The sequence below is a fragment of the Tyto alba genome, unplaced genomic scaffold (assembly GCF_018691265.1).
Source record: "Tyto alba isolate M040663 unplaced genomic scaffold, T.alba_DEE_v4.0 Super-Scaffold_30, whole genome shotgun sequence".
NCBI lineage: Eukaryota > Metazoa > Chordata > Aves > Strigiformes > Tytonidae > Tyto > Tyto alba.
The window spans coordinates 2,690,525-2,718,115 of NW_024881305.1; the positions used below are offsets into that span (position 1 = coordinate 2,690,525).

Below are 27,591 nucleotides of genomic sequence, written 5' to 3' on the forward strand. Positions count from 1 at the left end.
GGTTTTGGCATCCCTCTGCCCAGCACCCTTGACAAAATAAGAAAAGCCAGAAAATGAGGAATGGTTGCAGAAACCCAAGGAACTTGTCCTCCCCTTGATCAAAATCTGCTGGCCTTCAGCATCACCCCAACACCAGATAGAGAGCCACGTCCTCACCCTGCCAGCACTCTGAGCCTGGGGGGGCTTTTGTTTTTCATTGATTTTATTTCTTCTTTTGTTGTGACTCCATCAGGGAACACAGAGAAACAGATGGGGCAAGGCTGGTGGCTGCACCCGACGCATTGACACCACCACGAACCACACACCACGTAACGAAGGGGAAATTAAACTTCTCCTCTAGAAAGTTTTGCTTGCCAAACTGCAAATTAATTACTGGTTTCAGGCAAAAGGGCTGCCAGTGGCAGCCCCAGGGGGGGCTGCTGTTGCACCCCCGGGGGGGGCTGCTGTTGCACCAGCTCCAGAGGGATCTCAGCAGCTCCCACAGATGCTGCTCCTGGGGCTGGATCCAGGCAGGGCAAACCCAGATTTGCAAACTGGTACTGGAGGGACCCGCGGCAGCTTTGCCTCGGATTTCAGAGGCATTTGAAAGGACAAACCTATCAGGAGGAAAACAGATATTTAATTACTCGGTGTTCCAAAATCAGCTGGAGGTGTGGGGCAGGGACCATGACAGTGCAGCGGCTGCTGGAGGGACGGGAGATTATCAGAAATCAGGATTTTTCATGGATATGGCTGATAATTGCAGAGGATGTGCCGGCCAGGCAGGCAAGGAGGCGAGAGCTTCCGTGCCCTGCAGGATTTGGGGCACTCGGGCAACGGGATGGGAGAAAGGGAAGGAAAAGCATCCCCCAGCTTCTGCAGGTTTTGCATCCCGGGGGTGGGTCTGTGTTTCTGGCCCTGGTGGGATCTGCAGAGAGGGGCCGAGTGGCCAAGGGGTCCCGCTGCAGCTCCGGCAACACAAGCCTGGGCGGGGAGGGAAAAGGCAACTTAGGGAAGGGAGACAAGGGAGGGACAAGGCAAGAGCCCTGCAAAGACGGGGAACCCTCCCCAGCCAGGAGCCAGGGACCGGCCCCATCCCCATCTGCTGGGAGCCCCCAGACCCACCAGCATCACCAGGAGATTGGATTCAGGCCCCAAATTCCTTATTCCCATCCCTTTGGGGCTCTGGGCCAGCCCCCCGGGCAGTGCAGGGCCTGGGGTGGGATCCCATCCTGCAGCAGCGTCCCCCGACAAACTCACCTCCGGGAGACGTTCAAGGCAGCACGAGAAATCCCTCTGCGTGTCCCTTCCCTACCACTGCTCTTTGCAGCTGCTTTACGCCTGCATCTGGGACAAGTGGGATGAATAAAAACCACCACGGTAAGTCCTGGACCTCGGGACTCAACACTAGCAAGGAAGAACTACTCTCTTTTTTTTTTTTTTTTTTTTTTTTTTATACATTAGAACATTTATTTCTCAGAGAGAAAATATAGTCTCAGACAGTCAGATTATAGTAGGTAAAATTAGCATTTTTTTTTCTTTACAAGCATAGATTTTCTTATTACCTCTCTTATACCATCTGATATAAACAATTCTAGAAAGCAAATAAACTCACTTTCTACAATAAATAGAGCGATCTGTGCTTTACAGCAGACTGACAGTAACGTTTAGGTCCCGTAGCAACAGCAGGATATTAGCCAGTTCAAATTCTAAAATGTCATTTAGAAAACAAACAAAACAAAACGCCAAAAAAACCCAAATCCCAAGATCTTAAAACATATACACAGGTCACAAGTCCACAGCTGAGCTACCACCTGGAAAAGTGTATGTTCCTTTAAATAAATTACACTGTGTGCATATAAAAGACCCAGCAACACAACTGAGGACTTCAAGAATGGTGACAATAGGTCTAAATAATTTAGAACAATATTTTACAACTATATACACAACATCCTTCCCTAGCCACACTCCATAGGCATTATTATTATTATTATTATTTTTATTTTTAATACAAAATCCTATGCCCCATCTCTATATGTTACAGAAATCTTCCTTAAAGTGTGGTTTCATGTCCCAATGTATAAGAAGTGGTATTTTAAAAAAGTAGACCAAGTAGAAATGGCAGTGATTACTCCCCACTATTCATTATAATTATTATTATTATTAATTATTATTATTTTGACCCCACATTCTCTTCAGTATGAAAAAGTTAAAATAATAAAAAAATATTGAGTTAAAAAGCGAAATGATGATATTCAATCTACAATCTTGCTCTGCACCTTTGGTTCTTAAAATGGGAAAGCAAAGAGGGATACACAACAGAAGAGATCAGAGAAATCATAAAGTCCTTGGCTAATAGAAAAGGTTTTGTCATCAAGTTTCCAAACATCAGTTGTCCCCGTTTTTGCAACGCAAACCCAAAAAAACAGGGATTGTCTGCAGAGCTGGGCTGACTTGGGTTTTAATGGATGACAACGCTGGAGACCCACACGCCAGGGCAAGGATATGTGCGTGTGGGAGGAGGCGAAAAGGCAAAATGGTCGTGTGCTCTAGTTAGTGCTTGGTTTCAACCCAAACCGAGCCAGAGGAAAACATTAGAGACAGAAAAAAGGGAAAAAAGGAAGAGGAGCCTTACACCAAATGTGCATAAACCAACACAAAAGATGTATCTCCCTTCAACCCTGATCAACCTCGGTGCCTGCAAAGCTGCTCCAGCTCATTAGACACCTCCAAAATTAGTTTTGCTTCTTAAAAAAAAGGAAGTTATCTCTGCTTACACTCAGCACTGTACTAAACCATGATATGAAATGTTACTGGAACAAACACAGTTGCAGAAATCAGCATTTAAATGTGAAACTACCAAATCAATTTCTAGGACATTCACACACACACAAAAATCAGGTGATTTGCTTTTCATATTTAAAGCTCTGTGCATCTGTGCATGTGTGTGCAGCAGAGGGGAAGGTTACCAAAATATCTCAAGCTTTTCTAAATGCAATGAGAGAAATCTACCACGAAGACACTACGTACGTAGGCAGGAAGATCGTAACGCGAACTCCCAGCTACGACTTTTTTTTTTTTTTAATGTGATGGGACAATCAATGTCATTTAAAAAAAAAAAAATAAAAAATCAAAAGGCCAATGATGGTTAGGGTAAATTTGGCACAAGAAAGTCCAGTTGGGATTTCCGTAAAGGATCCTGGTTTGGTTACAGTGGTGGTGGGTTCCCGGGGATTACTCGGGGCAGGCGGGGGCGAGGAAGGGCCGAACATCCGAGCGCTGCATCAGCCCCCCTGCGCTCCCGTCACCTGGCAGCTTTCCCTACCTACCTTCCTCCTGGCCCTGTAGCCTACACATTTCATCTCCCGCCAGCTCTTCAGTGAGACACATTCAGGAAGAAGCCGGACGGGCTTTTTGGCACATTTCAGGCTGCTCGGAGGAGCGCAGACAGCTGCTGGGAACGGCACCCCCCGGGGGCGGTCAGTGCACGAGACGCTCCGCTCCGCCGACGCAGCGAGCGCAGGGTCTGGAGGAAAAGGAGGGCCCAGCCACCCCGACGACCCCTTACAGATAATTGGATGTAACGAAGGGATGATCTCCCCGCACGCGGCTCATGTGAATCATGGCTCGGTCGTATGCCACCTGCACAGACTTGCGGATGCTGGTTTTGCGTCCTTCCATCATTTTTAACTTGTCCACCGTGTCGTCCACGCCGAGGGGATAGACCTTGTCACGCGGAAGCCACTGCCTGCAACAGAAAGGAGAGGGCAAAGCCCCATCACGGAGGGGAGAGCGGGGAAACGGGGGAAGAACAACAAACTCCTGGGGGGGGGGTGCTCTTGCCCTTGCCACGCTCCGCCCGAGCTCTCTGCAGGAGGCTGACTGCTCCCACGTGCCTGGCTCCCACACGGCTGCTCCGGGCCAAGGCGTTTGCCCCAAGAGTTGCCAAGACATGGCCACGTACTCCAGCTCCTCCAGCACTGCCCCTGTACCCCAGCAGCAATTAGTCCCCGCTGGGCATCTCCTCCCCAGAAGCAGGTACGCTCGTCTGATCTTTTTGTTTGTAATTAACAGCGCACAACGACGCTGCAATGCCCGCGTTTGACAGGGAAGAATCACCTGTAGCCAAAATGCCTTCCTGCACCAGCACGGTTTTATCTCTCCTTGGGGTCCTTTCTCAAGCCTTTCAGTGCTCCTTGGAGCTCCAGGGGACACTTGGGAGAGCTCTGTGTTCCACAAAGCAGCAAATAGAGAGACTTCCATGGTGGAAAGTAAGTTTTTATCCCTGAGAAAGCTCTGCCTTGTTCCAGGAGGCTGTAAGCATCAGGGTTTGGGTGGTACAAGTATCTGAGTATCATCCAGAAACAGGCAGCTTCCAGTAGACACGTCCCAAGCCCGGGTTGACCCCAACCAACTGATGACTGAAATTGCAACTACTTTGTCCATAGCAAGTTTCTATTGTGGAGTCATTAGCCCAGGTTAATTAGCGCCCTCAGAAACATGCCATCCATCTTTCCTAACGAAGCCCAGCCCCTAGGAGTTCAGCCTCAGCCACTGCTAGCACAGCTCAACGCATCTCCCAGCCAGCCAGCGTGGGCAAGCCAGGCCAGCTCAGCTTAACTTCACCACAAAGATGAGGGACCAATTCCAGTCCATGTGCAACATCACTGAGGTCGGCAGAATCGGAATCTGTCACTAAGAGAGGTTTTTAGGACTTTGCTGAGGCACCTTAACTTCCAACAAAATGCAAATAAGGCTCAAGTGGTCGCTTAACAAAAGAGTGCAAACACCCACCAGAGCTTGTCTTTAACAAGAGCAGGGGAAAGCCAACAAAATGCTGATTTTTATTGGGAAGGTAGTTCCAATTACAAGTTTGGATTTAGATTTTTCAAAACTGACGAAGCATGGCACTGCCATTGATTTTCCACTAAAAATCCGTAGTACCTCTTTGAAGAACACGCCCTGTATCAAGTGGTTCTGGTAATCGGGGACAGTGAAACAGTGCAGCGTACTAATAAAAAGCCTCAGAAGCCTGTCCCTTGGGGCTTCTTTTCCCCGGAGGACACAAATATACTCATCAAGTGATGCAAACGTGATCCCTTTCTCAGCTTCCCAAGAAGATGCCTATGCTTTTCTTTTGCCTGTGTTGCACTTTGCTTCCATCTCTTCAGACTAAAAAAAAAAAAAAAACCAAACCCTGCAGCAGCCCCAAAATGCAGGGGGAAACCCTCCCCCTTGCTGCTTTCCCCTGTAGTGTGTTTGGCTCTGCTCTCGCCCAGTGATGCACCTTCCCTACAGCCCCGACAGCCTCTGGGCAATGTCTGCCTCCTTCCTCCAGCCCCTCACCCTTCCCTGATCTCGTGCTTCCCTGCTCTCCCCAGGAGGGCAGCAAAGACCTTCCCGGGGAGACTGAGGAGGAGAAGGGCTCTCCAAGTACCACAAGGATCCTTCTTAAACTCTTGGTAACTTATTTTATAGAGGCAGCGGAAGAAGAAAGCCCCTTTTCTCCTCCATTCCCATGTGCACCCCAACAGCCCAGCACCCCGTTCTGTCTGCAGAATAAACTCTCCACACCTCCGATCCCAGCTGCACACAGGTATTGCCTCCTGTGTGACAATTTATTTGCTTGGCTCGTGTTCCCACGTAGCATTTTCTGGTTAAATAACCCAGCGGGTTCAGAGCGCGGCTGCCTGCCTCACTGCAGGGACTCACCTCTTCCAGAGTAATTCTCTAATTTTACAAGCTTCCCAGTGTTTCATACACTGATTTAAAAGCCTTATTGCTTATTTTTAAGGCACTTCACTGGTTTGTGGCTTACTATATCCGGCTGGGTTATTGTTACCATGTGAGCATGGTCAGCCACTGATACTAAAATAGGCAGATTCAATCTGTCTGAGACAGAACAGTGAAAGACTTTGAGATGTTTCACTTGCCCTAGGCCAGGTGCTTATACCTACATTTTCCATCTTAAATATCTTGATTTGAAAACTGCAGGTACTTGGTACCTCTGAAAATCAGACAAGTCTAAATATGGAACAAACTCAGCATTTTGAAAATGTTACCCTGGAGATTTCTGGCAAATCTTCTGCGCAGCAGTGGAACTGGCTGCTCAGTCTGCTGGTGTTTTAAAGACAAATGCTCTCTCTAATTTGCTGCGGATTTTGACTACTAAATTGGCTCTTCCTGTGCCTCAGTATCTTTGCGGCGATGTGACTCCCAGGTGAAGGATGCTGGGCTGTTCACCGTGGAAGTGGAGCAGTCAGATGTCACGCTCTTGGGCCAGGAAAAGCAGGCTGGCTTCCTTATTTAGACTCTTCTTGACTGCTGTATGATTAAATTCTCCAATTTACACATAACATCATCATCACCATCACAATCCCTGTATGCTCCCATACACCAAAGATGATGTTACATCTTCCCTCTCGGCCACAGCACTCACCACAGACCCCACCTGTCAGCACACACTCACCAGGTTCTCTTGTTGTCAAAGAAAAGGACAAGGAAGAGCTTTTCTCCTGCCTCTGTCTGCCTCTGCTCCCCCAACTTCAGCACATCCATGGGTGGGACTGGGATGGGGACTCCATTGTGGAGCAAACCCTCACGTGGCATCTTGGGATCGATTATCTAGTGACACAGGGAAAGGATATTTAAGCACAAAACCCTGCAAATACTGCAGAGAACGCTTTTTTTTTTTTTTTTTTTTTTTTTACTGTTATTTCAGTCTATGCAAGCTAGACAATTAAAATCGCTTGTTCTATCTCAGCAGCTCTTCTTAAAGAATTTTCCTGTCCTTGAGGCTTCCCCCGTGGAAGTGAAGCCAGTCAGTCCAAAAGCCAAGCACCTGATCTCAAAAAAGGGAAAGGATGTAACTACGTGGTTCTGTGTGGATGTAGATGCATTTACACTAATTTATAATTTAGTGCAAACTCAGTATTGTTATGTTCAGCAAAGGATTTCCCTCGCTCCAAACCCATACAGTAACTGTAACACCACTGCTGTACTCAGCAGGCTTAATGCTACTTCACAACAGTTCCACCCTGGTGCAATTCAGTTGACTTCAGCAGCATTGCTCAGATTTCCACTATTAGATCAGAATCAGGCCCAAGATTCTGAGAGAGCTGACAAGCAGAGCCAGCTTTACCAGGCTAGGGGAACGCAGACTGTCGTGGTTTTGGAGAGAAGTAACGACAGATGCATCAGTTCTCCCCATATAAAGCAGAAATGGCCAATGTTTGTGCTATGTGATCACAGGAGAACGGAACAGCAAAGGGTGGAGGCAACACTCAGTCTACTCTTCTTTGCCTCCTGATTTGACTCCTTAAAGGCTTGAAAAAGCAGCTTGGCTTTGACATTGGCCAGCTGTAGGAATTTAGTAAGATATTTTGCCACTGCAACAGATTGCTACCAAAAAAATGCCTTTTTTGGGGGGCAATCTCAGTGTTTAAAGCCATGCTAAAGTAGTTTAACTTTGGCTGTAGACACACAGAGATTTAAAAATGCTTTGGCTGCCAACATGGCTAGCAGATCCATAGCTGTTCCCTCCTCTGGGCTCGCACTTAAGAGCCTGAACGAGGGTCACATTTTTAGCAGAATTTGCCCTTTTCGACGGCATCAAAACTGTGCTCAGCCACATCCAGGCATAAATACTGTGTCAGCTTACGCCTGGTTTCACAGCTCTGCTGCTTGGAAGTAGAGATCTGTATAATTTCCGCGATGACTACACTTGCTTTCACCCCCTACAATTTCTCAGCAGTCACAAGCACAGTCTGTTTTAGCGATCCCAACCATAAAGGCACTTCAGGGGATGGCTGCAGCCATGCAGAAACTACATGGAGCAGAGATGGCAGGAAGAGCCACGTCTCAAGGGATATATTTAAAAGCAGCAGAAACAACAAAACATAGTCAGCCTATCTCATGTTCTTACATATATACTTACTTCAGCAATCTCTGTTGGTAACTTAACAAGCACTTAAAAGCCTGCAGTGGTGCTGGACGTGTCACGTCTTGCTTTGGAGCTGTGTATGGTGCTCACTGAAGCCAGGTTTATGGATTTCACGTTAATAGTCAAATATCCAAAGACGGATAAATACGAAAGAAATATTGTTCAAAGGACTAGATGAAGACACATGCATATGTTCTCATATTTGCATATGCATGTGCAATAAACATACGGTTATTGCAAGAGGATATATACATCACAAGGCCAGCTGGGCACCTAGATGTGGAGTTGTACTCACTATATAGGAAAACATGCACGCAGTTAGATGCCAGTGGAACCTGGTGCCTGCCTCTATAAAATCTAGGTCTTCTCATGCCAACAGTACTGATTACTTTCCCCATACCTGCAGAGTGAACAGGAGAGGAGGGGAAAGATCTCCTATCCCTGGCACTGAGGGACCAATGTTTTACGAATGCTCTGCAACGCTCTGAAACAACGAGCGCAGGAAAAATTAACTGTGCAAAGAGGAAAGGGGGGGAAAAAATGCACACATTGCATGATTTAGGGAAGTTTTCTTTTTCTGTCTGATTACACTGCACACTAGCACTGTGTTCTGGGCTACCTGTGCTGCGGGTACAGGCTGCCAGACAGCAACAGGTACTTACCAAGGCAGGGTAGGAGGGATAGCCACGGCACTTGGCCCACACAAGCTCCAAGGGCTCCAGCTCAGCTTGACTCTCAAAGGACATCAGGAGAGTCCTGCCTAAGGGACAGATGGAGACATGGCTTAGGAGGGCGATTACTAGCAAGGGGGATTATGATAACATAAGAAACCACAGCGTCACCCCTGCACTGTCTCAGTAGCAATCAGCCCCAACAGATGAACTACTGCTATACTTAAAACATACTGACAATATTTCTGTTTTAATTTTTTAACTTATTTGCTTCTGCAGCAAGCAGAAAGCTGGAATTTCACCTTTTTTTTTCATAACAAACGTATTGTCCAGCTGTTCATCACACAAGAGAATACACTTAATTGTTACTGTGTGCACATATGCACACAAAACATTTATATTAATCAAGATCTAGAGCAAAATGTAAAGTCACTTACTGTTTGTACCTACATGCATTAGGTATCCAAACCTGAGGTGATAAGACACACATCTCATCTGCAGTAAGTTTATGATAAACTGTAACATGCAGTGAGATCCAGCCTGGCCATGGTGAATGTCCAGCCTTCTTTATGCTCTGTCAGTACAGTCATGTTCTGCATTAAGATAAAGCCAAAGTCTCCTAAATCGTGGGTCTAAGTCTGTGCATGCATGCAGCTTCAGATGAACTCTTCAATATGGAAATATTAATCAAACTCAGTTCTGGAGTGAATAGCTGCTATATCATGGAAATCAAATGGCTGTACAAGAGATGAATTTGGTCCATTAGGCTCCACCAAGCCCAATCCATCCTCAATGGAACTGATGAAGCTGTGTCTGGGATTAATTTGGACCACTGTTCAGAGAGCTCCTTTTTATTCCTCCTACATACAAATACCTAGACTATTCTGACACCATATACTTTGGGGCTATTTGATCTCTGCAGGAAATGCCTGGTTCTAGTTGACAGAAGTCTATTACCCGTAATTTTTTTCAGGCTTAAATCAGAAGTATTGCAAAAGATCCATTCAAGACATGAATAAGTAATCTGCCAGCTCCTGATCCTGGAATAGCAGTAATCTTCATTAATGTGAATTTTACAGCAAGTAGCGCTTGCTCTGGGAGCGAACGGTCAAACACTGGCTTTACCAGAAGTCAGGCTGAAAATGCTGAGTACAACCCAAGTGAGCGCCCTGCCAAGGCAGATCTGATGTGCTCCTCCACTACTGCATTCCAGATGCATTCTTCCATTAATGAAATGATGTTCCAAAACAGAATTGTCCCACTGCTTCTAACTCTCCTGGTACCAGCCCTGCTCTGTAAGCTTATCTCCAAAGCAGACTGCTGAGCGCCCGGGGTCCAGGGTTATAACTGTTCCCAGGGAGACAGGAGCCAGCACAGGGAGCTGCGCAGGAAGGGCACAGGCATATCAGGGAGTCAAAGCTGAATTCTCATTTCAGCATAAACTTACAATAACTCTATCACTGACACACTGCAAGAAAGATAAGAACCTGGCTGCGTGAGCGCTGGAAGATTGGTGTAGCGCCTTGGGTATTAGAGGAGTGTGACTTAATTTGACTGATGTACAGCACAGTCTGACAAAGACAACTTTGTTACAAAGACCTTGAAAAAAATAACAATACAAGAGGGAACGGCTATGAAGTCATCTCGAGAGAGACCTCTCTTATAATTATGATTTACTGTTTGTATTGCAGCATCATTAGAGGGAACTAGTCCCAAACCAGGAGAAGACAGTGCCAGGCACTTTACACACATCAGACCTACAGAAAGCACCCATCTGGGGAGAACACAGGGCACAGGCAACCAGCAAAAGTGAAAGCAGGAAAAACCTTTTATGCAATAACCTAAATTTGTAACAAAGCAGGTAATAACGCACAGGCAGGTCAGCAGCCTGATCATACAACCTGGGCAGCTCGTGCAGGACGGGTTCCCGGTGTGCACCGAGTCCTGCTCCCCCTGGTTCAGAGGGACGCCAGCCCTACAGTGTGGTGGGGCTGGAGCAGGGTGTGCTGTGCAGCCGTTCTCACCTGAGCTGCTGTAATCGGAGTCTCCGTTCACACCTTCCAAGAAGGGCACCCGAGAAAGGGCTGGCTTCCCTCGACTTCGCTTGGGAGGCATCAAACCGCTGTTGGAAAGATATGGAAAAGCAGGTATTCAGAGAAAACAGATCACCCTTGGAAACAAAGCCAAGTAAATGGATTCCTCAGCTCTGCAAAAGGTGCACCCCTGACGGGAAAAGAGCACTGAATACCTGCGCAAAATGTCATCAATATGTCTCTTTTGGTGCAAGTACACTGGACGTCACCCCAGTTTTGCCACGAGCAATGAAAGGGGCCCAATGGAAACCAAGCTACCAACATGAGGAAGAAACCCAGCAAAGACTTCATGCTGGAAAGCACATATGCAGTTGGACTCTCTCAGCCCATGACCCAAACATCCTTTTACCTCATTACTACAAACGTTTCAGAAAATGCGCTCTCTCCACCTCAAGTAACCACATCTTTTCACTTATCATAATCACTTCTTTCATTTTTTAATTTACAATTTTCTAGTAACCAGCCCATTCTGAGTGAATTTGGTGCTCAGGAAAGAGTGGTGAAAAAGCAGTAAACAGAGCTGTTCCAAAGTAGAATAATTGTACAAGTTATCCATGAGCCATCAGCTTGGTTTAAATTCCTTGTTTTGTGGGTGTCACAGCTCTAATGTAATTTTTGCTATGTCAATTGCTTGCAATTATTGTAATAAGCACTTATATTGCAATTTTACCTTCAAAGTACTATACAAACATCAACTTACAAGTCCTCACATTCCCCTGTGAATTCAGATTTGTCTCCCTCACTTAAGATGAGGAAAGGCGGGCAAATAAGGTGTGGCCGTAAGTCCAAGACATGGTTTGAAGGTGAGTTTCTGGCTCCTGGTCCTGTTCTGAGGGCATCCTCACCCCATGAAGGATTTCTGCCTGACTCAAGGGCCCTCATTTAAATGACACTACAACTACGTACTAATCCAGTTCTTTCCTTTTTGTTTCCTTTGATGCAGCTTCTCCCTTTACAATAGTTTACTGCAGCAGCTTCTTGTGAGATCTGTATGGGGGTCATGGTAGTATCCCGCTTACCGGAGAGGCAATGGCTGAGTTGAAGATCTGGGTGCACAGCCCAGAGAAGAAGGGAAAGATGAAGAAGTGGGTGGGTGTCCCATCTCAGAGAAGAGCTGGAAGTCCTGTGCCTCAAGGGGCTCAGCATGTGCTAAGAGAGACAATTTACTGGGGCACCGCGTTTCCCTCGGGCTGCCCAGGACCTGACTGTTGAGGTGGGATCACTCTGCCACAGGGAAAAGCCCTCACACCAAAATTGCTCCTCTGAACCCAGGGCCTTGCCCCTTGTCATCAACACAAAAGCCTTTGCAAACGGATTTATAATGGAAACGCTTATCAAACCTTAGCTACAACTGCAAAATTATACAACTCTTTTGACAGCTAACATTTAGGATCGCTCTGCATAGCAGAGCAAAGTTTTAATTTGAAAAAAATCTCCTGGGATTCAACCCTGCTGCAGAATAAGTTGCTACACTGCTCTGTTTTAAACTGTAGCCTCAGTCCTGAGAATGGGTGTGCATGGGGAGCTTTTATGATTTTAAGTGCCCAACTAACATTGCAAGCTTGAGGTCTTACGAGACCAACTGAGAACTTGCATTGGGAGGAAGCATAAAATGTCTGAAGATATTTCTCTAGTGATGGGTCATCAAAGACAAGCAGAGGGAAACGACATGTTCAAGGCACTGAAAATATTACTAAGAATATCAAGTAAGGAAGTCTTGCTTCTGCCTTTCCTGGATGATCCTACCCATCAAGGTCAAATGTCCTCAACCTGCCACTCACAACACTCAGAAACATGATTCTGGCATAATATAGGTTTCACCATGCGGTGAAAGGGCTGTGAAATTACTTGAGTCAGTGTTAGGAGGGCTGGACAGGTAGATACAACCAGAAAATGGATATGGTACCCACATACACCTACTGCATGTGACCAAAAGATGACAGATGTTTGCCTTAAGTCTGTTCAGTCCTGTTTGAAGTGTCCAGTTCTGCTTTTAAACCTCTGGGAGGAAGAAAGCAACAATTCAGTAGGTGGTAGAAGTTCAGCTTCACCTGCAGTGCTGAACCGGATATTTGTGTTCAAGGTTTTTCTAGATTTGGCTCTCAAGAACTGCAAGAAGGTATGCACTAGCAGGGAGGAAGTGTATGCATTGAGGAACAGAATTGTAACAGATACCCGTTTTCTTGAAAACTCAAGCACTGGTTTTGGGACCTACAGCTTAAGAGGACAGGATGGAACCTCAGAAGCTTTCTGTCTTTTAGGGTCAACACAGAAAATAAGTGGCAGTTTGGTTTGAAACAAAGAAGTCAAACAATAAAACCAAACAGATTAAATCAGACACAAAAGGTGTTCCGGGGAACACTTTTGCATGGGGCACTTACCTGCAGGCTTCAAACACCGGTCCCCCACCCCGGCCAGAGCTGCACTCAGAGTCAGAGCCGCTTTCCGCGTGCTTCGCGAAGCCGTTAGTCACTCCTGCGGAGGAGACAAATGGGAATCAGCCCAAAGAAGCAGCAGCAAGACACAGAGATGCCACCAAGGCTCAGGGAGGGTCATTGTCCCAGGACTCACAGCCACAAAGATGCTGAATACTTCAACCAGAAAGGGAAATTCTGCACCGACTTCCCCAGACTCGGCTGCAACCGAAAGGTGACTAATAAAACACGTTTCTATCCCCGACACATGCAAAATCAGGCTGCCTCTGAAGAAGCAAGTGCTGGAGGAGTGCCCAGACGGCTCCACGGAGCATCCAGCTCGCTGGGCAAGGCCAGAGGCCAGGACATGAACCACTTGCCCATCTGGCTTCAAGTGTCATTTGGAAAAGACGTGGAGGTTTCATGCTGATTGTCACGGACTCCTCCCTGCCTCACCCCCGGCCTGGCTGCTGGGCTGGTCCCTGCCCACAGGAGCAGGCATATAAAACCACAGCTTATTCGGTTACAGGTCCTTTGCTGAGAGAAAACCGCTCTAGGAAAAACTTGGTGCTTCAATTTCTGGATATGAGATTTTCCAGTGGACAGAGCAGGGACTGAGGAAGCAAATTCCCCCTGGGTAGAATAAAGCTCCCCACCACCTTCCTCTCTGGCCAGTACAAATGTCACTGTAGCCATAAGTGGAATATTTCACTTCTTTGCCCCAGATGCTGACAGTGCTGGAAATCTTCTCTTCACTGTCAGGTTTCCTGCTCTGTGCACCAGAGGGATCTGCACACAGAGAGATGGGACCACCTCTGAGCTTAGACAAGACCCCACAACCAGGAACAGATGGAGGTGGACAGGGAATGACCCCTGAGAGCATCCCCAAATCCAGAGCAGGCGCAAGAAGGGAGATGACCATTGCCTTCCCCCATCCAGAGACCCATCACCCCCTAATTCCCCATCAAAAGTCCATCAGCCATACAAAAAGCAAATTAACGCGAAGGCCCCTGTTGTTTTTCCAGCTGTAACTACAGAATGGCCACAAAGGTCACATTTCTGGGAAACACCTTGTTCTGACAATCCCGATCACGCTGACCTGCTCTTGCAGTGACATGGACTGGGCACACTAGACACTCCAGTTAGGAAAAACCAATTGTGTTTGAAACAGTGGAAGGAGCTGAATGCAACTCATAGGAAAAAGTCAAAAGTGCTGCTTCAACAGAGGCAAAATGTCACTGCCTAGTTGTCAGTGATTTTCCAGCACCCTGGCTTTATTTTCCCTTTTTTATTTTCAGCCTCTCATTCTGACCTGTATCCATTGTGAGCAATTCCTCTCTGCTTTAATTACTGGCAGATGATGATGGCGAGTCCCTCAACTCTTTGGAGAAGACATCTGTGTTTTCTTTAACCTGTCCTGGTAAGTCCATACCCACATTCAGTTGCCTTCCTCCCACTCTCAATTTGCTAGCAACTTTCTGACAGCCAAATAACTTTAAGATAATACTCGAGGTGTGGGTTGAGTCAAGCCTTACAGATGGGAACTATCCCACAATGGCTGTTAACAAAGAATTAAAAAAAAAAATCGCATTGTTGTCACTTAGATGTTCCTTCTCACCTTGTGTCTTTTCAAATTTCATCTCAGCTGCTGCTTTGCATTTGCAGATCTAATTTGAATAGGAACCTGCTTGGTATTCCCACTAATTTTATTTAAACTCCAGAACTGAGGGTACAGTTGACTTAACAGTAATGTTTAACATCTCATCTTACACGGGTGCTGTGTTACTGGTTCACTGCACACTTCCAACCAAACGCACTGTTTCTGCAGCAGGAAACTCTCACTCCTAAGAGCGGCTGAGCCAACACAAACCCTTACACCAGGGCAAGAACGCCAATGCTTCTCAGCCCTGACTGGAGAGCCTGGAGTCTCCAGCCAGACCATTCGACAGCATTGCAAGCAGCTGGGCACGCTGAATTGCCTGACAAAAAATGGCAAACTCTCTCTTAGAGCAGCCCTATGGACTGGCAATGAGAAGAAGAATTACTTGTGACCCCCCTGGGCTTCATCTTGGTACCTTTAATGTCTAAACTGGAGGTGTCTAGAGCTGAACTAAGTTACCAGAAACTCCATGTACAGTCAGTGGAGAAGAGAGGTGCAATTATGGACGTGTCTTGTTTCCTCTATTTTAGGAACAGGTGACAGACACGAAGCTTTTATCAGGCACGTCTGGTTATGGGGACTATGTTTCCCCCAAGCATAAAGTGAGTTTCAGGTGAGTAGTTTGGATGCAGACGTCTTTACTCAGCCCCAGGATTCCCACTCCCTCAGCCCCATCTCGCAGTTTCCAAGAGTACAGAAGGAAGAGGAATCCCAAGGAATTACCTCTCTGTCCTGCCTGCCTGGGCGACTTCTCTCCGTCGCTCTCGCTGCAGGTCCTGCTCTGCGGCCGCTTCCGAGCTTGTCGCTCCCCGCCAGGGCGGGAGGGTGAGAGCTGCCCGCCCTGCCCGTGGTCCTCCCCGTTCTCCAGGGAGCAGTCCAGGCCTCTTTGCAGCTTCACCCCGTTCTTAGCTTTTTTAAAAAGGACAGATGTCCGTCGGCCCACGCCGCTGAAGGGGGGGCTGGCAGGGGTGTCTGCAGGCGGCAAGGCCAGTCCGTTGAGGCCGTTGTCGCTGAGCAGGCGCTGGAAGGCTTGGCTCTCCCGCTGCAGAGCCTTCTTGTCAAAGAGCTCCCTGTCTGACATCACCCTCTTCTGCAGCTGATTCAAGGACTTGCTTTCACTGATGGGTTTGAGCGTTGGAGGGTCCTGCAGAGAGTCCAGCTCTGAGAGGGAGGGTGCGGGTCCTGTGGGCTCCAGGGTTGGAGGGTGCGGGGGTTTGGCATCATCTGCTAAAGGAATAAAGAATCTGCATGAACATTTTAGAAAGAATTATTCCCAAAACTACCAACAGCCATTCACTAGGGCCACAGACAGAAGAAAGAGCAGATCTTGACTGTTGGCATGCGTTAGAGAGCTGGAGCTAAAATCCTGCTGCAATGTCTCACCTTTCTCCCCTTCCTCATCCCCTTCCCTCCACGCTTTATCCAGCCCCTCTTCCCGCAGCACAGGCTCCCCGTTGGGCATGGTCTTGTTCTGTTGCTGGGCCAGTTTCTGCCGAATGGAGTTGATCTCCCGTCTCAGGAGCCGGATTCGTCGCGTCCGGGCGCCGCTGGACCGCATGGTGCTCACCATGTCTAGCTTCTCCAGCAGCTCCTTCAGCTGGGCCTCCAAGGAGAGGTGAGCCCGGTTCTCTGGGAGGAGGATGTTATCCACTGCATCAAAAGAGATTGTAGCAGTGAAAGGAAGGAGTAAGGCTTCTTGAAGAAGGGTTTGGGACCACTTCCATGCCTCATTCCCTTTGATGCTATTCATGAACCAATTGCTTTAGCTTGAGGATTTAGAACCTTGGAGCTTGGACTTCCTTTCTTTGAGTAAAAAGCTGCTGATTTAACTTGCACTGCCCTCCAGTTCCCACTGCTGTCCCAGGGGCAAGAGTGAAAGGACATGTGTCTGCACCTCACACAAGACAGTCCACAGTCCAGGCCCTTGGTAGAAACCTATTTCATTGCCAGATTAAACGACAAAAATCAGACCACAAACAGAACTTTCCAAAACATGTTTGTCATTCCTCTGGCTCTGCTGAAGGGCTGGCATCCACAGGAGCAGGGCAGACAGCTGAGACATGCTATCATACACCAACACAAATTTCATAACAAGACTGTCCGTCCACACCCAAGAGGGCTGCAACATTTAGGAGTTGGATGGCAGATTGCAAGCTCTGCGTGCTGGATGGCAGCAGTATTCTGTGCTAAGTTTAACCAAGTTATTCAACCAGTGCTTTGGAGCTGCATCTCAAGATGGCTGTGGGAATGGATGTAGTCATGATGTGAATGGAAAGTCTCAGCTAGAAGGACTGCTTGGGTCCCAGTACCTTAACCCCATGTCACCCCCTCCCAGCCCTCAGTGCTCCATCTAACCCAGTTGCTCTACATTTTGCCAATTTACAATTAAATGTATGAGCTTTTCTCAGAGCAAAAAATCCTAGATCCACCTTTTCACTGTTCTTCAAAATACCAGGTTTGTACTATAGCCACAGCACAAATCAAACAGCATGGGCAGTTACAAGGCTCTTCCAAGACAGGTATGCACTAGGAGAGCTGGAGCTAAGCTGTAGCTAGCTCAGAGTGCCCGGCTCACCTGAAATCCTGCTCTTTGAGGCTCTAAGGGAATTACATATATGCTTAGGTAAACAGATGGATAGGAAAATTCTTGTATGCTGAATGGTGGCTATGATTTCCGTGCAGGCTGCGTGACATGCTCAGAACCAAGAACACAGTTATGATCTGCCTGAAAAAAAAAAAAAGGTTAATAAATACTCACCGTCTTCCCAAGAAAAGCGGTAAAAGTCCTCGGTTTTGGGTGACTCAGGCAGGTGAATCCCCACATCAGTGTCAAAGCCGATGTTTTCAGCCTGCCGCCGTGCATGACGCAATATCGCTCCTCCGAGGTCTCTGAGCCGGACAGCTGCTCGGTGGAAAATCGTGTCTTTAGCATTATACCTCATGCAGTTGGTAACTATAAGGTTAAAGTCTTCCTCAAACTCATCCAATGTTCGGTACAGGTGGGACTCCAGCTTCCGCCTCATGGTGGAAAAATCCATTGGGTTGGAAATGAATTCCAGGTAATCTGGAACCTAAACATATAAAACCTGTACAATTACAAAAACCATTTACTAGCCAACTAGAGCGCATCCATCATAAGCACTCTTAACGCCCCTTCCACCAGCAAGGGGCAGTGCCAGCAGTTCATTTCTGTGTCACCCAGGCAAGGCAGACACATCCTGGCTCTGCGAAACGTTACTTGTCTGAGACGTGCTGAAGCTTCCAGAAAACAGTACCCATTTTTGGCCCGTGAGAGCCTCTCTGAGATATTCTTTAGTCCACCAGCAGCTTGGGACAAGGTGGTTTGTGCTTCCAGGGTTATGACAGCACATGAGATTCTGCCCAGCAATACCTCATCTACAACCCGTTAAGACACCTCTAGGAAAGAGACTTGCCTCATTCAGGTTAACAGGCTCTGCGAAGATCTGGGCAGCATCCTTCTCTTGCAGCAGGTCCAGGGTTGTGCGCAGAAGTACATTGAAAGGGGTCAGCTGTAGCTCCAGAGCAGCCTGCTGAACCTTGACCTGGGAACAGGAAAAATCGAGGACAGGATATGTGAGTGGTGTCCCACTCCAGTTTCTCCTGAATCATCACCCCAGCTCTACTCAGTGGTGGAAATCTCAGGTCATCGTATCACTAGCCTGGTAGGCGCATTGCTGAAGAATTTCTGGCAAAGACCTTGTCCTCTCCATGTGCAGGATGCACATCAGCAGACAGCACTTTGCAGAGTCTAACTGCACAGTCCAACCCTTCTGTATGGGGAACGCCTGTTCATCGAACCTCATAAAGCCGAAACAAGAAGAAACCCCAGAAAAAGAAAAGAAAATACAACTAAAAATGAAAACAGGAAGAAGCTTTTCATGCCTGGTACGTCATCCTGGAGAACTCCCTGCCTCAAGATATTATTAAGCCAATTAGCAACATTATACAAAAGTTTAAAATATGTAGGCGTTTACATGAACGACAGCACCCATAATTAGACTAGAGAGCATAAATAGAGTTTAAGATATAAGCTTCCACACTTCAAGGCAGAAGCCAAACAACAACAGTGGTTAGATGTCTGCAAATTCCTAACACAGTTTCTTACATCCCTTATGAACTCTGATTTCAAGCAATCAAGTTGTAGCATCAGTTTGATCTCTTACACTGAAACTCTATTCAAAGGAGACTAGAACAGGACAGAAGTATTTATTCCTCCTTTAACATTTTAATTTATTTGATCTTATAATTCCTCATTATTTCATTAAATCAACCACTTCAGTAGCAAAGGAAAGTAAGTCTGTTTACACACAGCAAACTGCATTTGATGTGCTAAGCAACAAGACAGAATCAATAAGAGAATGAACAAAGATGGATATAAAGACCATGATCTTCCGCCAAAACAGGAAAGAAGCCAAACAAGGACTCGGGACTCTGAGGCACCCTTCTCCATTCACCTGAAAGCTGGGCTGGGATACACTTTTCTGTGATATCTTATCCTTTGATACAGCATACCATAGTTTCAACAAGCTTTTATGGATTTAGCCAACTGTGACAAGGATGTATCAAGATAGCAAAAGCAAACAAAGCCCAAGAGTGATTTTTTTTTTTTTTTTTGATCCTCCTACCTAAAATATGTCTACACAGCAAGCAGGACTGAGCCACTGCTGTAAATCAAGGACAATGAAGCAAATTAACCAGTGCTGGCATCAAATGTACTCCAGAAGAGCTGTGGGCAGTTTCTGGCCACAAAAAAGTAGCTCACATAGGAGCTGTGATCACAGAGGATGCTGTTTTCCCTCCGCCTGGCAAAGCTGCAAACAGCCTGAGAGCACCCAGGCGGTGCCCAAGGCCACACGTACAGGCTCACCGTGCACAGAGCATCTTTCATGAAGTTGTCCTTGAAGATCCTCGTGCCAGAGAGCACAGCTGTGACCAGCCACGTATGGCAAGCAAAGACCCTCAACAGGCAAAGCTGGCAAGCATGGGAAGCAACCTTAACTGGTGCAACTTTGGAGAACTGCACACAGATCAAAGAGGAAGTTGGAAAATTGAGTAAATGGTCTCCATCTTAAAACCTTTTCTTCTAAAATATGTACTTAGAGGGCAAAACACAGGAATTTTTAGCTTGAGAAATGAAGAGCAGAATTGTGATTTAGACCTTTCTCCAAACTCCTGAAATAATCATTAAAGGAGATCTAACTTCTACTCTGCTAAACACCTGGTCCATGCCCAGAAATAGAAGGGGTGCTGTAGGTCAGGAATCAAATTCACTATTAGTTATGCAAACACATTTTTCCAGCACTCTGCAGCCCAGCCCTGGTTCTGAGGGCAGAGGCTGAGCAGCGCGAGCCTGTGACTGACACAGGGGGAAAGGGCTGCTCTGCACATCCAACAGACTCGATGAAAAGAGGAAGAGGCTCAAGAAAAACTGTGGTGTTCCTCCTCTGCCTCCTGCAGCACAGAGTGCTTGCATGGGACGGAAGCGAAGTGCAGCAGCTTGACAGTCAAAACTACCCACCTGCTCCCGTTTGAGTTTTTCCCTCTTACGGATCAGCTCGATGAGCAGCCGTGCCCGCTCCAAGTCATGCCGCAGTTTTTGCCAGTACTTCAGCTCTTCCTTCACTGCACTGGTCTTCTCATCCTGCTCCTTCTGTAAGACAGAGCAGTGGGGTGAGGTGAAAAACATGACTGGCTTCCTGTATTTCCTCCTCTTTCTAGGTATCCCTTGTGATTTACTCTCATAGTCTTCCTCCTGTCTGCTTGTCTCTTGTTCAGACTATGTCCCCTCCTTCCTACAGCATTTAGCTGCCTAACAAACAGAACACCAGCCTTCCTGGATTTTGTTTTCTGTGAAGTTAGGCCTATATCATAATGTAGCTACACTCTGGGAACACGCTTCAGTGCGTGCTCATTGACACCCTCCCTGCTTTTATATCCAAGTTCATTACAGAAGCTGGAAATTTTTCTGTTGGCTGCTGTGCATTGAAGAGGCAGCCCAAAGCATTTACAGTATAAAGGCAAGGCAAGCAAAAGCATGGGAGAAAAGAGCTATTATTATCCTCTTTGTAATCAATAAGAAATAGAGCCACGGAAAGAGATTTGCCAAAATACAAAGGAACAGCCAACGCTGGGAGATGAGCTCACACCTTCCAAGACACAGTTCAGTGGCTTTGCAATGCAATCATCCTCCCTCTCCTAAGTCTGTAGCTTTTTAAATGATTTTAAGGATATAGCTGAAGTGCATACACTCTCACATGATTGCTAAGAGGACAATTCCTTCACATGATCTTGATGGTCTATATTTATAGGACATTTGTTTTTAAGAACTTACTTATGGTAAACTGCCAACTTAACACACCAAGGAAATGCTGCACTTCCCAAAGCTCCAGACCGAAAAGTGGGAAATATTCTTTTTATTAATCACCCAGAGCAGTCTTCATGCAAACCAAAAGCCTATAAATTCCTCCAACTACAGTAAAAACATACGTGCACAACGTGCACAATACCTACTGATAGGCTACGTTAGAGTGTAGAGTTCAACTGCTTCATTACTTCACCAATTACTTCTCGTGCCAAACACGGGGCTGTTTAATAGCATCAAGATTGAGTGACTCTGGACGCCAGCTCAGAGGAGGAAGCGAACAAGTCCAGAGCTGATGACTATGTCTAAACTTCCATATGAATGTGCATGGGAGGGTCGGAAGTTGAAGCTGCAGGAAGAATGACCCAAACTGGAACTTGTCCAGGTCTCTGGAGCTAACACCCATTTTCTTGAGGAGGGGATCTTTAATGACTCATAAGGAATGTGGTTTTACGATTCATCTAAGATTTCAGTCCACCAAGGACCCATCACACCCTTGCACAATCTTGCGTTTCCTGACTCGGGAAAAACTTTTACCTGCTGGCTCACCAAGACCAATTCTAGAGGCATGATGGATATCCCACCGATACGCTAACTCAGCTCTGCAGACACGAGCATACCAAGAGGAAACCAAAGAGACCGAAATCAGGTCACCCTCTGATCCTCTCACCCTCACTCCCCTTCCCAGCCATGCATCAAGCACATCTTCCCCCTGAATGCAAGCTCTCCCACGCGGGTTCAGCTGGGGACCAGTACCTGCTCCGCGTTCCTCTGGGACTGGAGGTGCGAGTGCAGGCGCCGGATCAGGGGCACCCCGTTCCTCGCCTGCCGCTTCAGCAGCCAGTAGTTGTGGAGCCTCTGCATGAACTGGTTCTTCCTCTGGAGGGAGAGGCCGCTGCAGATTTTGTTCAGCCTAAAGGAAGCAAAGAGGTGTCATGGAGCCAACTGCAAAGCAACTGTGACCCTGCGGACCCTGGTGATACCATCAGGCTTCCCGATGAAGCTCTGCGGTGTTGTGTCAATGCATGCTCTGAACTAACATGTGCAATTGGTACAACCTGGGATCCCCGCACCATGAAGATGTTATGTGCCCACTTTTCACATTATATCCCTACGTTAGTAGCAGCTTGGCTGGAGGTTCTCACCAAGCACTTGCCACAGCACAGTCGAAGTCCACAATCACCAGTTTGGCTCCAAGCCTCTACTTCAAAGCTACTTTCAGTGTCAAGAACTTTCCTGGGGGCTGTTTAAGTCTGATGTTATTACGCTGGAGTCTGGGAAACTAACTTGACAGCAGTCCAAGAACAATATATCACCTATTTTAACCTTTTCAGACCATTCGTTAGATTATACATGGTGCCTTATCTACAGTTTTCCAAAGGTTGTCTGTTAAAATACTGGTAACACATCACCACAACTTCCTAAGGCACCGAACAAAAATTCGGCACTACCTAGTTCTGTATGAGAGCACTGGGAGAAAAAAAATACACAGCCAAATTCAAAGCTGCTTGCAACACTGACAGGTTTGACATGCTCTGTAATATAAGGAAGAATTAAGAAACTATGAAATGAGATTAAATAAAATTTAATAGCAGGATGACCCCTATCTGCCTGTAATGCCTGAAGTATTTTAAAAACACCTTCACAGCCATCTATGTGAATTCAGGTGCTAGATGGGTGTTTGCCGTTGCACTCTTTGAACACATAGTCAACACCTATTGCTAGGTCTTGACTGAAGATTCAGGGTTTCCAAGGTCAACAACAAGAGGGACCGAGTTCAACAACAGCCCCTGCCCAGCTCCTTCCCTAAACCTGCCACACTCACCTGTAAGAGGGAATTTGTGCGACTGTCACCATGGGCACAGACGAACGCCCGTTGGTCACATCACCAGGCTCCTTTTTGATCTTCTGCTTCAATTTCACTCGGTTCTTTTTCAGAGACCCTTTGGGAGGGCCAGAACTGGCTTCCTCCTCTCCCTCCTCCTTCACAGTGTCTTCCTGCCCCTCACCACCAGCAGCTGAAGACCCTTTTTTCACCATCCCAGGTGGGGAATGACTCTCACAATAGGCAGTCTTGCGCACGGTGAATGTCGTGCCGTTGATGTTGGTCTCCCTCATGGGTTCAATCTTCATGAAGAGACCAGCCCGCTGGGCACAAGTGACGTGGAAGGCAGTGTAACAGTTCACCTTGTGGCATTGGATAGCAGCTCCCATGCCCTTCTGCTTGCAGATATAGCATGTGAGCTTCCACCGAGCCGGGGGGATGTTATTTATCCCTTCAATGGGCTCCAGGAACACAGTGTTTGCAAAGCAGACCTCAGGGATCCAGATGGCACAAACCACATGAGCCCAGCGGCCATCGCTGGTTTGCTTGAAGGCTCCACCTTTATTTGGGCAAAGGACACAATCCACAGGGCGAGAAGGGGACTGTAAGCAGCAGCGGCAAAGCCACTGCCCCTCGGGGATATAGGGCACGCCGTAACACTCCTGGTGCACAGCCAGATTGCAGATATCACAGAACAGGATGACGTTGCTGTTGTGACACTCATCGTCCATGCAGACACAGCAGAAGGCATCCTCATCGATGAGAGTCTGCTGAGCCCCGTTGTTCCGGCTCTCGAGGTACGACTCCTTTTCCAACCGATCCACCAGCAGCTCGAAAGTGTCAGCAGAAACTGTCCCATAACCATCGTCCCTTCTCTTCTCGTTGACCATTTCCAGCCACGCCAGATCCTCCTCATCCATGTCATACTCCACTTCTACATCGAGATCCTCAGGAGGCTTTTCAATGTATCGGTAGTAGGCGGCAGGGAGAGGAGGGGCATCTGGCTGGCTGAAGGAGTCCACCATACGGAAGTTGGCCTGGGGTAAGAGTAAAGATGTCCCTGGTGCATGTTTGGAGCAGGATTCCTTCTTCTTGCCTTTGGAAGGTGTTTTCTTAGATTTGGAAGGGAAAAGGGGCTGCTCGCTGTTTTCCTTGTTGCTGTTGCACTCTGTGATGTCCTGGGCAGTCAGTTCATCCTCCGTGATGATTTTTAAGGGATCGTAGATGCTGATGCGATGAAGCCGCCCGTCGATGTCTACCTCCACGATCCGCTGGGCCTGAGCATACGTCAGTGTCTCCCGAGTTGGTGAGCACTTGAGGCTGTAGGGCGAGGGAGAACGCCTCCCCTCCAAGGTCTGCCGGCACCTCCTCCGAGGCTTCCTCATCACTGCGGTCCAGAGACCCTGCAACAAAACAGGACAGAGGACAGTGTCAGCCAAGGACATGAGCAAGGAGCAGCACAGATTGAAAAACTCACCCAGCACTGCAATAGAGTAACATTTCTAACAGAGACTCCAGCAATTTCAGGCTTGCTGAGTCTTTACACCTGCTTAGGTACCAGCAGGTAATGGATATATTAACCATTTCTTGCAATGTGTATTATAGCAATGCACAACACCCTCCAACCTTCTCTATTTGCATGTCAGGAGACATATATAACCCCATACCACCAGATGAGAAGAGCTCAAATTATTTTTACATCTTATCATCCAAACACTGTGCAGTGGATTCAGCTCAGCAAACCATTCAGATCCCCCAAAATTCAAATAGTACTTATCACATCTGCTTGCACCATTCACATACTAAGTTTACCCAAGCCAGTAAGTTCTCCCCTGTTCTTTTGCATGTGGCTTTTTCTTTTATTCCCCAATAGCACACAAAATATGCTAGATGTTTTCCAGGTGGAATGGAAAGCACTGTTCATGTCCTATGAAAACAGTTCCCAATTTGTTTTGTCACTGAGCTCTATACGAGAAAACTAGCAGTGTTCCCTCAGTCCAGGAGGGAGCTCCTCCAAGTTTCCCACCTCAGGGCTGCCACCACCACTTCTTCCTTTCCCACACTGCAGATACAAAAAGACCTGCATTGAAATATCATCCTCCAGCTTTTCCTTCCCTTCTGTCACAGACGTACATGCCTCTCCAGACCGGGTGCACTAAACAGCCCGTGTCCTTCCCCACATGCAAAATGGGTCACAAAAGCCCAAGCAGAACCAGAATGAACTGAGCAACGTAGTGGGTGCGAGATGTGCATCCCCTCTGCTCTTCGGTGGAATCCATAAGGAAGCAAAAAGGAATGAGCATAGGAACAAGCAGTATGGATCCAGATGGACTTACTAGCTCTGGCTCAGTGTTAGTCCCTCTGGAGCCACAATCCATATTCAGGCACCTGAGCTGGTTCTGCTCATGGAGAGTCCACGGGCGTGCGAGCAGGAAAGCAGCAAGACAGCTTCTAAACCAGACCAGGAACTGTGCAACAGTGTTTGCCCAGAGCCTTAACGAAAAGCCCAAGCCAGCTCTACCCTTGCAAACTGCTAATCAGCAATCCAGATAATCATGAGTCGGCTCCTGACATTAAGGAGGTGCTGGTCAAGGGGGAGCAGGAGCAGAAGCCTGGAGCCAGTGAGATGATATGGGGGAGGATGGAGTTGCGGTGTCAGGAGGCCGGTGATCTGAGGGCAAAGGAGGGAGGCAGTGAAGAGGAAGACAAGTGAGTAATGCAAGCGAGAAGGGCAGTGTGAGGGATGGGAACATGAGTTATGGGAAGAAAGGGGCTGAGGCTGAAACAAGCTGGAGAGGAGACAAAGAAAAGCAAATGCAAAATCTCCCTGAGAAGATAAGGCAGCCCAGAGCTTATCTGTTGCTACGCAGAGGCCTGAACCAGCACCTCACCCTTATTTAGAGCAATCCACACTTTCAGACCCTTTCTGTGCGACCCACAGACAAGAAAACATACTACAAACCCATCGTTTGTACTGAGCTCTTGCATTATTGTTGTACATAAGCTGTTGCATTATTTCTGCTTTGTGAAGGACATAGCTCCACAAACCCTCAATCATGTGAGTCAGAGCAAGCAGCACCTCATGGGACCAGGACCTACAAGCAGTCCAGAGCTTATTCCAGAAAGATGTAACAAATTCCAGGAGCGACACGTTTCTCTTGAAAGTAGTGGCTCTGTGAACCACAAGAATACGGCATGATACAACATGTGTCCTAAGAAACAAGCAAGCCTTGCAAAAAGTTTCCAAACTCTCCTTTGCATCCACAGAAATACGCTGCAGGTGCCAGTTTCAGTACACACACCCACCATGATGGAGCCTGTAGGTACAATTTGATTTCAGATGACAATTTCCACCTGCAAATATAGGTACCACAAATTTTGGGACCTTTGCCTTAAAACTCTAATCATCCATTTTATCAGCAGACTGCAGAGATCCAACCGCACTTGTCCCAGACGAGCTCTAACAGCTTCAATCAGCACGAAAAAAGAGTTTTAAAATAAGGGTATACAGGCAACTTGATCATCAAATGAAAAAAATAGAAAATCATGCTGACAAATAACTCTCTTATAATTCAGGCACATACCAGCAAAGAAGATACTGGAGGGAAAAAGATATATGAGCAAAAAGATATTGGAGGATAAAGTAATTAACATGAGCTGACCACACTCATAATTAATATTGTATTCAGGAAAAACAAGGTGTTAGCTGATTGCTGGGAGTGCTAGTGGATGAGCAAATTTCAGCAAAACAAGCACCTCATGGAAGGGTTATTTTACCTGTTGATGGGGAAAAAACAAGGGTGCGGCATTCCCATTGCTTTAGTGAAACAATCAATATATTGTCTAGAGAAATTACCCAAAGTGGGCTTTCCACCACAGCAACCGAATGCCATAAAACAACCCATTTGTAAAATACACAATTACTTAGCACTATGCAGAAGCATATAAAATGGCATGGAAATTGCTGCCAGCAAGCGCTGAGTGCCTGGGATAAGACATGCGCTCAGATACGAGGAGAGACACAGCTACCCACCTCCAAAATACCTTGAAAGCAGCAATGAAATGAACTCAGACACACTGAGCTGAACACAGTGACCTTGTCTGCAACAAGAGAAACTTCTAAGCAGCAATCTAGGAACACTTTGATCTTCTTGGCACACCTGAAAACACCTCCCAGTCACGGATAAAAAAAAGAAAAAACACCTCTGCAAACAGCACCCATGCACACCGAAACGCTAAACAGACTTGACTTCAGCAGGGTTAAATGCTATTTGATGTTAAATGCCATGTTGTTTCTGTCCCACCATGGACAAAGGTTGCCGATGTGAAAGTGGAAAGTTCAAATAGTTGTCCTCTCCCTGTCACCAGTGTACTCAAGGCTTTCCAAAAACTTCCCATCATCCATTTCCGCTGGGTATTGCACCAGAAGCAGGGGGTGAGGTTCCTAGAGAGCACAAGTGAGCAAACAACGTGGCTGTAAAACCACTGGGGATGAACTTAATTCTACCTGGGGAGTTCACTCAGGTGAGGTTCAATTCTCCTGAGCCTTCACACCTGGGGGCCAGAGATGCATGAGGGGTTGCAAAAGGAGATTAAAAAAACAAGCCCATCATCAGGAGACTTAA

General features: G+C 47.0%; 1 protein-coding gene across 6 annotated transcripts in view; it reads right to left on the minus strand.

Annotated features, from left to right (window-relative positions):
- Nucleotides 1–1,518: 1,518 nt before the first annotated feature.
- Nucleotides 1,519–27,591, minus strand: part of BRPF3 (bromodomain and PHD finger containing 3) — a 28,455-nt gene continuing 2,382 nt past the window's right edge. For 3 of the 6 annotated variants that reach the window (XM_042799989.1, XM_042799991.1, XM_042799990.1), the window contains 12 exons: nt 22,967–24,369; nt 21,898–22,054; nt 20,299–20,430; nt 18,194–18,322; nt 17,518–17,830; nt 16,143–16,409; nt 15,483–15,986; nt 13,067–13,160; nt 10,617–10,714; nt 8,584–8,681; nt 6,449–6,603; nt 1,519–3,727 (listed from right to left, as the gene is read on the minus strand). In XM_042799989.1, the coding sequence (XP_042655923.1) occupies nt 3,544–3,727; nt 6,449–6,603; nt 8,584–8,681; nt 10,617–10,714; nt 13,067–13,160; nt 15,483–15,986; nt 16,143–16,409; nt 17,518–17,830; nt 18,194–18,322; nt 20,299–20,430; nt 21,898–22,054; nt 22,967–24,351 (3,516 nt within the window). In that variant the 5' untranslated portion in view covers nt 24,352–24,369 and the 3' untranslated portion in view covers nt 1,519–3,543. Of the gene's footprint in view, nt 3,728–6,448; nt 6,604–8,583; nt 8,682–9,048; nt 9,186–10,616; nt 10,715–13,066; nt 13,161–15,482; nt 15,987–16,142; nt 16,410–17,517; nt 17,831–18,193; nt 18,323–20,298; nt 20,431–21,897; nt 22,055–22,966; nt 24,370–26,999; nt 27,035–27,591 lie in introns of those variants that run through there. The other 3 variants (XM_042799992.1, XM_042799993.1, XM_042799994.1) reach the window with 3 other exon arrangements.